The following is a 13,219-nucleotide window of genomic DNA, read 5'->3' as shown; positions in this document are numbered from 1 at the left end:
TCCTCTCCTCTCTCTCTCCTCTTTAACTTCACAGACACGCCGGGTTTTTAAAAAAGCTGCGACTGCTGCGGAGCCTCGGCTGGGATCTAAAACCACCCCGGAGAAACCCAGAGGGATCCCGGGCTCTTCTTTGGATCAGGACCCCGGTCCTCCTCCTCCTCCTCCTCCTCCTCCTCCTTCCACATCGCTCCTCTTTCTCCTCCACCTTAATCCAGGTGGTCCTTTGGCTTTTTTGGAGCGTCGGGTAGCCTACAAGGAGGATTATTCTTCTTCTTCTTCTTTCTCCTGGTGAAGACAAAGCTCCCAGAAGGACTCTTTTGATGTTCTCCATCCAGGACAGCCTCCCCCGGGGGGCCCTGACCATGAAGGAGGAGCCGCTGCCCACCGGCATGACCCCGGTCCGCTCCTGGATGCAGGGAGCAGGGATTTTGGACGCCAACACAGCAGCACAGAGGTAAAAAAACACACAATAAATATCCCCAAAAGCAACTTTTCATCTCCCTGCGTGAAGGTGGAAGGAACACAGGCATCCTCCAGAGGTTCAGAGAGAGCAGGAAAGTTAAAAAGCAACCTCATGGGTGCTTCTTCTGCAGGAGAGAAGCTTCTGTGTCAGTTTGCAAATGGAGAAATAAATGAGAAAAGCGTGAAAGTAAGCAGAGAACCTCTTTATGCTTAAAATAAATATATAAAAGTCACAGAATTCTGCTTGTAAGTGAAGAGAAAATGTGTTTGGAAAAGCAAACTAAACCAACATGAAGGTCGGTCATAAACCGGCCGTCCTCCTGCTCTCCGTGATCCAAACCAGCAGGGTTACTGGTTCCAAACCAGCAGGGTTACTGGTTCCAAACCAGCAGGGTTAATGGATCCAAACCAGCAGGGTTACTGGATCCAAACCTGCAGGGTTACTGGATCCAAACCAGCAGGGTTACTGGATCCAAACCAGCAGGGTTACTGGATCCAAACCAGCAGGGTTAATGGATCCAAACCAGCAGGGTTACTGGTTCTACTGGTTCTACTGGTTCCCATCCCGCCGTCTCCCCGCAGCGCTCCTCCAGCTCTTCTTCTCGTTCATCCAAACCAAACATCTCACATCTAAACGAACCTTCTCATCCTCACATGCGGGTTTTGGGTTTTTTGGGAGCTGCGAGAAAAAACACGCAACGCGAAAAAAAGAGCTCAGAGGAGACCGAACCACAGGGACATCTAAGGGACATTTAAGGGACATTTAAGGGACATTTAAGGGACATTTAAGGGACATTTAAGGGTTATTCAGACTGTAATTATAAGAAGTAACTTTATTATTTAATGAAGCCACTAAACATCCTCCACTGATGCATCTCTGGTCAAATAGAAAGAAGATGTTTTATTGATGGAGGAGGAAATAAATGTGACTTTAAGGGTCACAGGTTGAATTAAAGGCTCCTCACATGTAGATAAATTAACTGTGATATAAACACGCGTTCACTTTGACATTAATGTAATTAATGATGATTTTTTTTTTTTTAAATCTAATTTAAAAGTTCTTAAATCTTTATAATTGAAGACGGAAAATGTGATTTATTTAAAATCCTAATTTTAACAATATGTGCTGTTTTAATAATAATAATAATAATAATAATAATAATAATAATAATAATAATAATGATGATAATAAATAAATAAAAAGTCTCTTCAGAGGTTTTTAAAGCCTCATAATTCTGTGAAGTTGCCGATGAGGAGATTTAAATTGTCTGAAATAAATCAATGCAGGTTTCTCTGTTCTGGGTTTAAATCAGCTGAACATGAAGAGCTGCTGCTTCTCTCACCGACACCTCCTCCATCACCTCCTCCATCACCTCCTCCATCACCTCCGAGAAGCTTTGTTTTCATGCAGTAATTCTGCAACAAATAAATTAAAAAAACTGAAGAAGATCCGGTTTATTTTGCAGCCTTTAAATAATAAATCTTGTCACTCACAGCGTTTTCTGCACAAACGTTTCTGATTAAAAACACATTTTAAAAACAACTGTTTCACATCAGAATCTGCAGCAGAAACAGAACCAAATGTATGAATCAAATACAGGATAGAAACATAAATACACAGCTCAGGAGTTCAGATAAATGTTTACAGAAAGGACATTTATATGCATAATTAAACACCTGCAAAGATTTAATTGATTATTTATTTGGTCCATAAAAAGACAGCAAAAAGTATTTTCACATTCAAATGTTTTGTTTTCTTCCAAACCTCTAAGACAATCACTTTATATATTTTAAAGGAATAAAGAAAGGCAGCAACTATTTATATTTTAGAAGCTGCAACAAGAGAATTTTTTTAAATCAATTAATTAGTTAATATAACAGCTAATTTTCTGTAAATGAACTAATCGGTTAATCAGATGAAACAGTTGGTTTAATGAGCAGCACCAAGAGTTCACTAAAGCACAGCTGAATAAATACACCGTTCTGTGGATTACGTGTCTGTTAATGAATAGATTTTTATGTAAAGTATATTTAATGTGACATGAATGTTAATTCTGCACAAACTTAACTGAACAAACTGAAAAAATGTGAAGCTTTCTAGACGTTAAAAGTTTCAGAAAGCTGCTCAAAGTGTCATATTTTAAAGTGGAATTTTAAAAGACAGATGAGAACGTAACAAGAAAAGAAGACAAAAACAAGTCATGCATGTTTGTGTATAAATATAGAAAAGAGGCTGAAAAGAGGATCTGTTTTGTCCTCGGCACTCGATTCATTTCACGTGTAATCGAAGAAGTTTCAGTTTTTCTCTGCTGCAGAACCACAGTCTGTTATTTAAACACAGCAAAACTCCCGTGAGTTGAAGAGTCAGTCTGTGACTTTGACCTCGAACAGATGAAACTGAAGTCTGATCTTTTGTTAATGTGATGTAAAAAAAAAAAAGAGAGAGAAGCCGAAGCGTTGAAATAGATTCTTAATGGTTTATAGAAACTGAAGAGGGGATTCTGGATGGTTTTGTCTGCTGGTGTCGTCTGTTTCTTAAGCTGCACATTTTGGTTTTTTAGAGATAAATAATGAAAGTTTCAGATGACTGAGTGAGTGTGTGAGTGTGTGTGTGTGTGTGTGTGTGTGTGTGTGTGTGTGTGTGTGTGTGTGTGTGTGTGTGTGTGTGTTGTACTTCCTGCTGGGAGTCGAAGGAAGACGCCCGTGTGTCATAACCCCAAATTAAATACCAAAAATTTGACTCAGAGTAAGGAAAAAAACAACCTTTAATGGATTAAAAGGATGTTTAAAGTACAAGAATCAGAATGTATCTACTGTCACATATCAGGCAGCCTTCGCCTCTTTAATCTGATAATCTATAAAAAAGGATGCGGTGGCTGCAGCTGCGTGTTGTTAGATGGATCAGATGATATTCAGCCCTGTTATTGATCCTTAAAGTGATCAGGCTCTCTGAGAACTGAAACACAACGAGCAGGTGCAGATTCACTTCTTAAATTCATACTCTTCTGTTTCTAGTTACATGTTTTTGGTTATTCAAGCTTCAAAGAATAATCCTTTTTTGGATAATAAACACATTAATAAAAATAAAGAGCGAACATAGATGTGTGAGAAAAGGGAATGAATCATTGCATTTATCTTTAAAAGCTGGAGCTTTAGCTGCTTTCCAACGTCTCTCATCGTTCTTATGATATTAGTTAGTGGAAATCCACATTTTGATCTGCAGAATCTGATCTCTAATAAACTTTATATCCAGAGAGAGAAAAGGAAATGCAGACCAAAACCTGGACCCAGAGTGGTCTGATGTAGGAAAAGTTTCCAGTTTAGTTCTGCACTTCCAGCACAGATAATCCTTTTAAGAGTCTGATAATCTCTTTGTCATATTTTGTATATTTAGCCACAACAAGCAGTTTAAATCCGTCCAAACTGTGCGTCTGGTTTTCTTTAGTCGATGCTTTACAGATGTCTTGTGGAGTTTTCTCTTTGGACTTGAAAAGAACATCATCTTTAACTGTAACAGCATGTTATTAATAATAATAAGAAACAAGAAGCTGAAAACAAATAATCCAGTAACAACATAGTTTAAAGAGGTAAACAGAGGCCAAAGTTTAATGTTAATGTGGAAAAATGTGCATGAATTTCAAACCAAACTTAATGATGTTTTAAAGGAACATTTATTTATAAGTAAAACATTAAACAAAGTGTGATTTATGAAGCCTGAAGCTCCTCAGTCTGATCTTTTTTAAGGGATTCAGCTCCTAAATGTGTTTTATTTAATGTAAAATGAGGCATTAAATCCACAGATTTAAGAGTTAATAGTAAGAGTGCAGAGATAAAGAGAATATTTGTCAGTTTGCATGTTTGTTTTCTGTAGATTATTAATCTGCAGACATGAATAATGAAGCTCTGAGTGTTTGTGTTGTTGTGATGAGAGTCGCTGGAAGACGCCGGTTTGAATCCCCGTGTGGAGAAATCTGTTTGTGACGGCGTCGAATTGATGTCGCTGTTTAACCGTCGTCTGACACGCAGAACGACTGCAGGATTCATGTTCTCACTTTGCTTTTTCTGGTTCTGGTTTTGTCGTACAAAAGTAGAAACCCACATTTGTGTTTGCGTGCTCTTGTATGTGAGTTCTGGTGTGTTGTAGTTTATTTCTGCTCTCACATTCAAGATGTTTGTAGAATCTAGTCAACCGCTGACCTTCATCAGGAAGTTTTTGAGCTAAAATCACACGACTGAATTCACTGATGGTGTCGCAGAAATCAGCCGAATTCACAGAGAACAAACATGAAAAACTAAACAAAACTATTACTCTTTTTTATTAGAGATCAGATGTACCTTTTGTGCAGCAGCAGCAGGAGAAAGTACAAAATAGTGCACATAAAACATAATTTAAACAATAAAGTTTTTTTGTAAGGTGCAAAAACTAAACCTGCACAAAGAAAAGATTGTAAACGGGTTTAACAATTCAAGATAATTGACAAACTTTTCTGTGATTTCTATCAAAAATATCTTCAACTAAAGGAAATCCAAATTATTTAACTACATTTTGTGTCAGTTTCTGCCTTTTTATTAGAAAACACACAAGTTTCCGGGGCCGTTACAGTAAGATAGCGACCGATATCTGGGATTTTTTAAAAGCTGATATAGAAACGATATCAGGAGTTGATCAGATATTGATCAGACATGACCCAGAGTCTTATAATTATAGCGACCATGCTATAATATGCTGAACAAAGCATTTTATATAAAGTAAACTTTATCTCAGGTTCACACTGACTTCATTAAGGAGCCTCAGAGTAAAGCGTAGATGTTCTCCGGTGGCGACGGCGGCGGCCGACCTCTCGTCACAGTCACATGGTCGGCACTCGGCCACCTGGACGCCTTAAAGTGTTGTTTTTTTCCACACGTGAACACGTAGAAAACATTTCCCACCTCAATTTTTCCTCTAACACTCACGTATGAAAACTGAAACGTGTCCAGAAATGCACCTGTGACTTTTTTATGCTGTTGCTCTTGTAAAAGGTGTGTGAGAGGTCAGAGGTCACGGTGCATGCAGGCTGCTGCTGTGTGTGTGTGTGAGTTTATGCATTGAACATGTGGAGGTGGGAGAAATTTGCAAATAATGTGCTTTTATTTTGAAATGCTGCATGCTTTTATTAGAAATAGGACCGTAGAGAGATGATGGGACTTTAAATGTCTGAAGGGAATCCTGGTGAAGGACTGCACAGGTGAAAATATAAGAAACCTCTAACAGAAAGCAGACTCAGCTCGGCCTTGTTAGCTGCTGACCTCTCGTCTCCGGTTGCAAAGTCTTCGTAGGAAGCAGTTTAGTGATTCTTTAGGTTTGACAGCACCGTGTTTCTCACAGAGTGAAAGAAAAATCTCAGAAATAAACGTGATTTGGTGCAGCTGGAACTTGAAATATGTTTTGTCAAACCCCATCTCTTCTTCATCATGCTGCTTTTTGAGTTTCTCCATATAAAGTGTTTTTAACGTTGTTTTAACTCACATCGCTCTGCATCGTTCTTTAGATCAGAGACTAAAATGTGAGGATTTCCCTCCATGATAATAAACATGAGACCTAAACCATCGTGTTTAAATATCCCAGTATATAACGGGTTATATTCTGCTTTACTTTTTTGTCTGATTTTAAATCATATTTCTTTTCATACGCTGAACTTTTTGTGCAGCCGTTAGCGTAATCGAGCAGTAAAATCTCGTAAAAAACGGCTTTTTTTTTGTGTTTTGTCCTCGGCAACAAAACTTCTCATCGAGTCGCTCTGTTAGTAACTAATGTGATAAGACATCAGTCTCCAGTTTGTTCATGTTTGCATCTTGAACGACGCCTTAACACCGTTGTTCTCATGATTAAATTCTTTAAGTTGTAGTTTCTAATATTTATCGTGCAGTTGATGTGTTGTATTTGGTAATTAACCAAACTAAAAAAGTTGTCTGAAAAGAAAATCGCTAAAAACAAGTTGATCTTTGGGGAAAAACCGTCGGCTCGCACTTTGTTTTCAGGAAAAATAGACTTTCAGGACTCAATAACAGAAATGATGTGTTAAGATGGAGGTTCTTCCTTCAGTGTTGGCAGGTTAGTGTGTGTGTGTGTGTGTGTGTGTGTGTGTGTGTGTGTGTGTGTGTGTGTGTGTGTGTGTGTGTGTGTGTGTGTGTGTGTGTGTGTGTGTGTGATGAAGCTTCAGGTGAACAGATTTCCCTCGACCCTCCCTGACACGGCTGTAGAAAGAAGAAGTAGAAGGAGAAAGGGTGGAAGAAAGATGGAGCAGAGTGAGTGATCCTGCCCTCCACGCCCTATTCTGTCCTCTGGGGTTAAGGGGGGGGGGGGGGGGTATGTGGGTTCCCAGGCTCAGTGGGGGAGGAGGGGGGGACGGGGTGGGGGGGGGTCCTCAGGTAGTGTTTGGATGAGCTGAATAATCGGCGACGGGGGATTCCCCACTTCGCCGCCATTCGTCATCTGCTCAATCATCGGGGGCGTTTGGCGTTCCACTCGGCGCTCCCCGTGGGCGGTTGGGAAGGCGGGTGGGGGGGGGGGGGGGGGGGGTCTGGGATTCGTACCGGGGTCTGTACGGTTCGTCAGTGATGGATCTGAGCGCTGAGAGACTTTTTTATCACAGAGTCGTTACTCACGGCGGCGGCAGAGGAGCGATGGAGGAGGTCAGCCGAGGCCTTATTTTTTCTTTTATCCTTTTTCTTGGCCTCCTTTAAGACGTCTTTATTCTCCCACCCGGGTGAGAACAAACGCACCTCCTCCTGCATATGCATTTGTCACCCCCTCCTCCTCCTCCTCCCTCCTCCTCTTCACGTACACACAATTAAACTCTCCTGAACGCCGCCTTAAGAACGCATTGGATAATTAAACAGCAGGCAGATGCCGCGTCAGCCTCGTTACTGTAAATCCTCTCCGACACGCCGTCCTCAACGTCCTCGTCCTCGTCGCCGTGGAAGTGAAGTCGACTCGTGTAAATAAACCGTCGACACTCGAGCGGTTCTCTTTTTGTTTCCTCGTGGCCTCTGCAGAGTGTCAGCCGCCGCTCGGCTAATCAGAAGCAGCTACGCTAAACACAAAAAAAAAGGAAAAAGCTGCAAACAATTAACCCCGAGCTTTAGTCTGAGAGGAGCAGGTGACCAGGCTAATGGGCTCGGCCAGCCTAAGTGTGTGTGTGTGTTCAGTGTGTGTGTGTGTGTGTGTTGTCAGTGTGTGTGTGTGTGTGTGTGTGTGTGTGTGTGCTGGGGGGAGGTGTTTTGGAGGAAACAGCTGAGTAGAGAAAACATGCAGCTGCATTAGCTCGGCTCTCCATCCTAAAGGACTAAAACATCACAAAAAAACCCCCAAAAGATGTAAAAAAAAAATCGTGACATCCAAATAAATGTGATAAGACTTTGACGCCGAAAACGAAAAGCATAAAAGTAATATCCCGCCAAAATACCCCCCCCCCCATCTCCTAGAACAAGAAGAGTCAGATTTACTGAATCCTGGATGCACCAATTTGGATTTATCCACCAAATTCCATTTGATCAATCTGCGTTTTAACACCTTTAAAGAAGACGTTCTGTGTTTACTGTTCTTCTTGTCTCAGTTCTTCACTTAAACTTAATTTGTCAAAGAGCAAAAAAATCATTGGAGAGTAACTGGAAGAGAAAAACTCAGGTTTATCGAACACTGAATGCACCACAGTGACCGTAGTCCTATGAATAAATGAAGACTCTGAAAAGAGTTGGGAGGAATCTGAAAAGAAACACGGATGAGAAACGATTAGTTTTACACCAGATTCCATTTAGAAAATCACCTTCATCCTCTTTTCCTCTTTAGTAGTTTTAATATACTAGCACAATAATCAGATAACAAAACAACCATTCTGAACCCTGAACGCACCACACGAACCAGGGTTTGAATGACTTCACCAAATTCCATTGGAAAAATCAGCTATTCTCTTAATACTTTTGGGTTTACACCTACAAAGGAATTGCCTTTTATTTGTTTATTCTTTTCTCAATTGTCCTAAAATGTCAAACATAACAAAACAATCCGATTACAATACAAAACTCCTGATATTTACTGACCCCTGAACGCACCACAGGGTGGAAGAGTTTGAGAATTTCAGTTTGACTCCATGCAGACGACTCGCTGTGTGAGTTTAACGTAAATGTTAACGGTTTCATTGTTTGACTGAGCAGCTTTGAGTTTTAATGTTATTATCATTAATGTGTGTGTGTGTGTGTGTGTGTGTGTGTGTGTGTGTGTGTGTGTGTGTGTGTAATTGTATTATTGTTCATATTGAAGGTGAAGCTGCAGAACAAACAGCTGCAGGTCTGAGTTTGACGTCCGTGAAACCTGCTTTGTTCAATGCATTCTCACACATTGAACACCTCACAGAACGTACTAATTAGCACACACACACACACACACACACACTGGTCCAGGAGTGTGTGTGTGTGTGTGTGTGTGTGTGTGTGTGTGTGCAGAAGCCCCTCAGTCTAAAGACTAATTTGTTGGTAATTGCAGCATGACAGGAGCAGCCATTTCTGCATCGAGCCACCGTTTCCCCGAGCCAGTCGCCCTAATTAGGAATGACACACGCTATTAAGGTGCACAAATGGAAATCAGTCAGCGGGCGTTTCCTCCCCGACGGCGCCGCCGCCGCCATCGCCATCGAACCCACAGCGGGCCGCCGTCACAGCAAAAAAAAAACTCCCACGATGCACTTGCGAAAGAGACTCAACAGTAGAAACAAGTGTCAGTTCGTTCCTGCAGCAACTCAGATTTAGCAGATCAATAAATAAATACATAAATCATGATTATACAAACTGTATTCACAAAAACAACATAATAATGTTAAATTGGTGATTTTAACAATGGAATTTGATGTTTCTACCGAGTCCAAGTTAAACCTTGAAAAGAAGACAATGAAATATATATACAGCAAAATTCACAAAAAAAGCACAAAATGTTAGAATGGCAATTTCTCCAATGGAATGTGGTGATTCCAACGAGTCTAAATAATCAGTACAATGCACAATGTTCAGATTGATTGTTCATTGGGTAACTGATCACACTTGGACTACTATTGATTAACTAAGTTGTGTATTTTCTGATATTTACAGATCGACATTTACTTATTGATTAGTGAGTTTCCTGTTGTCAGCGAAGGAACAACATTTGAGCATTTTGGAGAAAAGTGGAGAGAGATTTGGATCGATTGATCGATGTTTTGATTTATCAATGAATCGGAACAGACGAGGGAGAGGACGGTGGACGGTTTCATCCAGTGACATAACAACACACACACACACACACACACACACACACACACACACACACACACACACACACACACACACACACACACACACACTGTGCCTGCTGTCCTCCCACCGTGCTTCAGCCTCAACTCATTAGTTCATATTACACGGCTAATGAGAGCTAACCAAACAGGTGTGTGTGTGTGTGTGTCTGTGTGTGTGTGTGTGTGTGTGTGTGTGTGTGTGTGTGTGTGTGTGTGTGTGAGAGAACACACAGGCCTGATTGGGTAAATGTATTCGTGGGTAATTGTGCAGCCCTGCATAAATCAACACACACACACTCACTGTACATGAACAATATGTGCATATTTTAACCGTCCAAACTCGACTTCCATAGCAATTAGAGAGGAGTGTGTGTGTGTGTGTGTGTGTGTGTGTGTGTGTGTGTGTGTGTGTGTGTGTGTGTGTTCGGCACTAATTACATTCATACTGGACGATCAGCACGGCGCATTAACATCCAACGCTAACACTCAGAGCCGAAAAACAAAAAGTCACGTGACGTCACAGAGTCGGTGAAGTGGGTCAAGTGTCGGTTCCTTCAGTAATGATAAGTTCTTTATCGTTAAAGTTGAATTCTTCTCATTTCCGTCTTCATAGATGTTTACAGTTGATCTTTAGTTGTGTTTTTACTGTAGTTTTATGATGAAAAATGAGTTTTAAGTTATTTATTTCTTTATTGTTGCGTGCACAAAAGTTACAGAGACGCAAATTCAGACTCCCTCCAACAATGCTCATAAAATATGATGAAATAAGAGACTCAAAGACATAGATGGTGTAAAAATATAGGGCTAAACTATAACATAGGCTATATAAAATAATCGAAATGTGTGGTGGACAGAACTACAGTCATTTTTAAGTGAAAACTTTATTGGCACCTTGAATGTTTACAGTGGAGCTTCCCAAAGGGAGTTTCAGTTAGCATCAGTTAGTATCTGTTAGCATCCAGTCAGTTCTGGTTTGAGATCTGCTCTGATTAAAATATAGACTCAACCCACAACCTGTAGTGTGTGTGTGTGTTTATAAAGTGTATATGTGTGTGTGTGTGTGTGTGTGTGTGTGTGTGTGTGTGTGTGTGTGTGTGTGTGTGTGTGTGTGTTGTCCTGTCAGGGTGTGTTTGCACAGAGTTTGTTTCCCACTGAATCAGATTTAAACATCCACCGTTTATTTGATTAACATCCTGGCAGCCAGCCAGAGAGTGTGTGTGTGAGTATATGTGTGTGTGTGTGTGTGTGTGAGTGTGTGTGTGTGTTTGTGTGCTGTATGGCTCATTAGGCTGGTGCGTGTATTCATGTGTGTGTGTGTGAGACGACAGGCCACGCTGGTTAAAGACTGAAACAGCGGTCACACTCCATCTCCTGTTTGATTAATGTCATGGTGTGTGTGTGTGTTTATATGTGTGTGTGTGTGTGTGCATATATGTGTGTGTATATATACATATATGTGTGTGTCTTCATTAATATGAGCCATGTAAGTCAGTCTGTAAGTCTCCAGATGATATTTCCTTCTGCACGTTTTAACATGAAAACAGAGAATTTAAGGTTGAAATTCAGACCGTCGTCTTAAATTTAAGAGAGTTAACGTTCACGTTGGATATGCACAGTCGAGTATTTCACATTTTTGTGTCGTTTATTCAAATGTATTTATTTTTAGTAAGCAGAACAAGATCCAAGTGTTTCAGGTAACTGACTATTTATATGATCAGAAACGTCTCACACAGTCTTTGTTGTGTTTGAAATACGAGCTGTTTATAAGGCAGGAAACCTCTGATAAAAGACACTATCCAGGTGCATTGTGGGAAATGTAGACTCCAGTGTTTTATCTCCACCTCTGCTGCTCAGATTTTGGACCATTCCGTCTGACCTTTTTTAGGGGTCTACAGTCTCCATCTCCAGTAGGAACTGAAGTGACCGGTTGTTGTTGCAGGAGGGGTCAGTTATGAAGGAGCACACAGTGTTAGCAGCAGGCTAACACAGGTTGTTGGGTTACAGTCCCGCTGTGTGTTTCAGAGCGTGTTGATGGGTGTTGTTTCACCTCTTCCTCTGCTGCTGATTCCTAACCTCACAGACGAACTGAAGCTGGTCTGAGAGCTGCAGGAAACCTCACAACCAGACCTACATGATGTTTAAAATCAATGTTTTTTAAATGGCTACAGCAGTAAATCAGCTGGGAACATTCTGCATTCACACATTTCCCCCTGACAGATTTGTGGAAATGTGATATATCTAGAAGCTTTGAGCTCTCCACTAGATTTTCAAAATAAAGCTCTGTTGGTTTGGAACCTGTTGGAGACGCTGGCTCACTGACTGATCCCTTTTTAATCTGAGACAAGAAAAGATCAACCTCCCAGGTTTTATTGCAATATTCAGGCGGTGAATTTATTCAGCGTGTGTGTGTGTGTGTGTGTGTGTGTGTGTGTGTGTGTGTGTGTGTGTGTGTGTGGATATGAACTGACTGCACAGGACCGGCTGTCTTGCTCAGTAATTGTTTGCAGAGTGCTCGACACGACTCCCGCTGACCTTTAATTTCAGGCTTTGTGGTGGAAACGTGCAGATCGGCGTCCGTGGCCCTGTGTTTGTTCTGCCTCTGTGTGTGTGTGTGTGTGTGTGTGTGTGTGTGTTTTATTTTTTTCCTCCTCTCCGGCTGCTGGCGTGTGATTTACACTCCGGGCATGTTCGAGCGAGCCGTGTGCCATCGATACTGTTTTTATTACACCTTGTGCCAAGTGCTAACAGCCGGATACGAGGCGCCGCGACGAGTGGATGAGGCCGCAATTAGCATAATTGAAATAATAATAATGCTAACGAGCTTTTCTGAGTGGAGGTAGAGCAGAGCAGAGAGGACGACGGGGCGATCGCTGCAAAGCATTGTGTGTAATTGGGATAATGGGCCGGTTTAGTCGATGCTTTTGATTCTGGATGACACAGGTGCCAAATACACCGGAGTCGGTTAGATTTAGACCTAAAACCTACGTTTGTATCAGGTCTTTGTCTTCATCTTGTTTTCACACAAATGAAGATCAAAAGAAATCTGAATCAAAGCTGCTTTTGTCTGGAAGCTGAGGTTTTTGGATGCAATGCCATATGTTGAATACACTTCCTGTAAGTCGCTTTGGATAAAAGCGTCTGCTAAATGACTGTAATGTAATGTAATGTAATGTAATGTAATGTAATAATACTACAACAAAAATCTACAAAGTCAGAGTCGTAAAAACATATTTGCTTAAAGGCAGTGAAACAAGAATATTTACACCTGTCTCCAAAAATAGAAGCAACATTTCAAGATAAATAATGCACACTCCATCCGCACAGTAAATAGCACCTTTACAGTGTAATTCGATATAATCATAAATAAGTGAGGAGATAGTAGCACAATTAATTTGTACAGAGATTTAAAATTGTCTGGTGTTCACAGAGCTTTTTATAGGCAGCATTAAGTA

At 40.9% G+C, this 13,219-nt stretch overlaps 1 protein-coding gene across 1 annotated transcript in view; it reads left to right on the top strand.

Annotated features, from left to right (window-relative positions):
* The first annotated feature begins 320 nt into the window (after positions 1-320).
* LOC129089727 (transcription factor COE3-like) overlaps positions 321-13,219 on the top strand; it is a 136,314-nt gene continuing 123,415 nt past the window's right edge. The window contains 1 exon segment of the mRNA XM_054597073.1: positions 321-454. Within this exon segment, the coding sequence (XP_054453048.1) occupies positions 321-454 (134 nt within the window).

Source organism: Anoplopoma fimbria, chromosome 4 (assembly GCF_027596085.1).
Source record: "Anoplopoma fimbria isolate UVic2021 breed Golden Eagle Sablefish chromosome 4, Afim_UVic_2022, whole genome shotgun sequence".
Classification (NCBI taxonomy): domain Eukaryota; kingdom Metazoa; phylum Chordata; class Actinopteri; order Perciformes; family Anoplopomatidae; genus Anoplopoma; species Anoplopoma fimbria.
The sequence above is the reverse complement of the archived record's forward strand: the minus strand, read 5'-3'. Positions and strand labels throughout refer to the sequence as shown.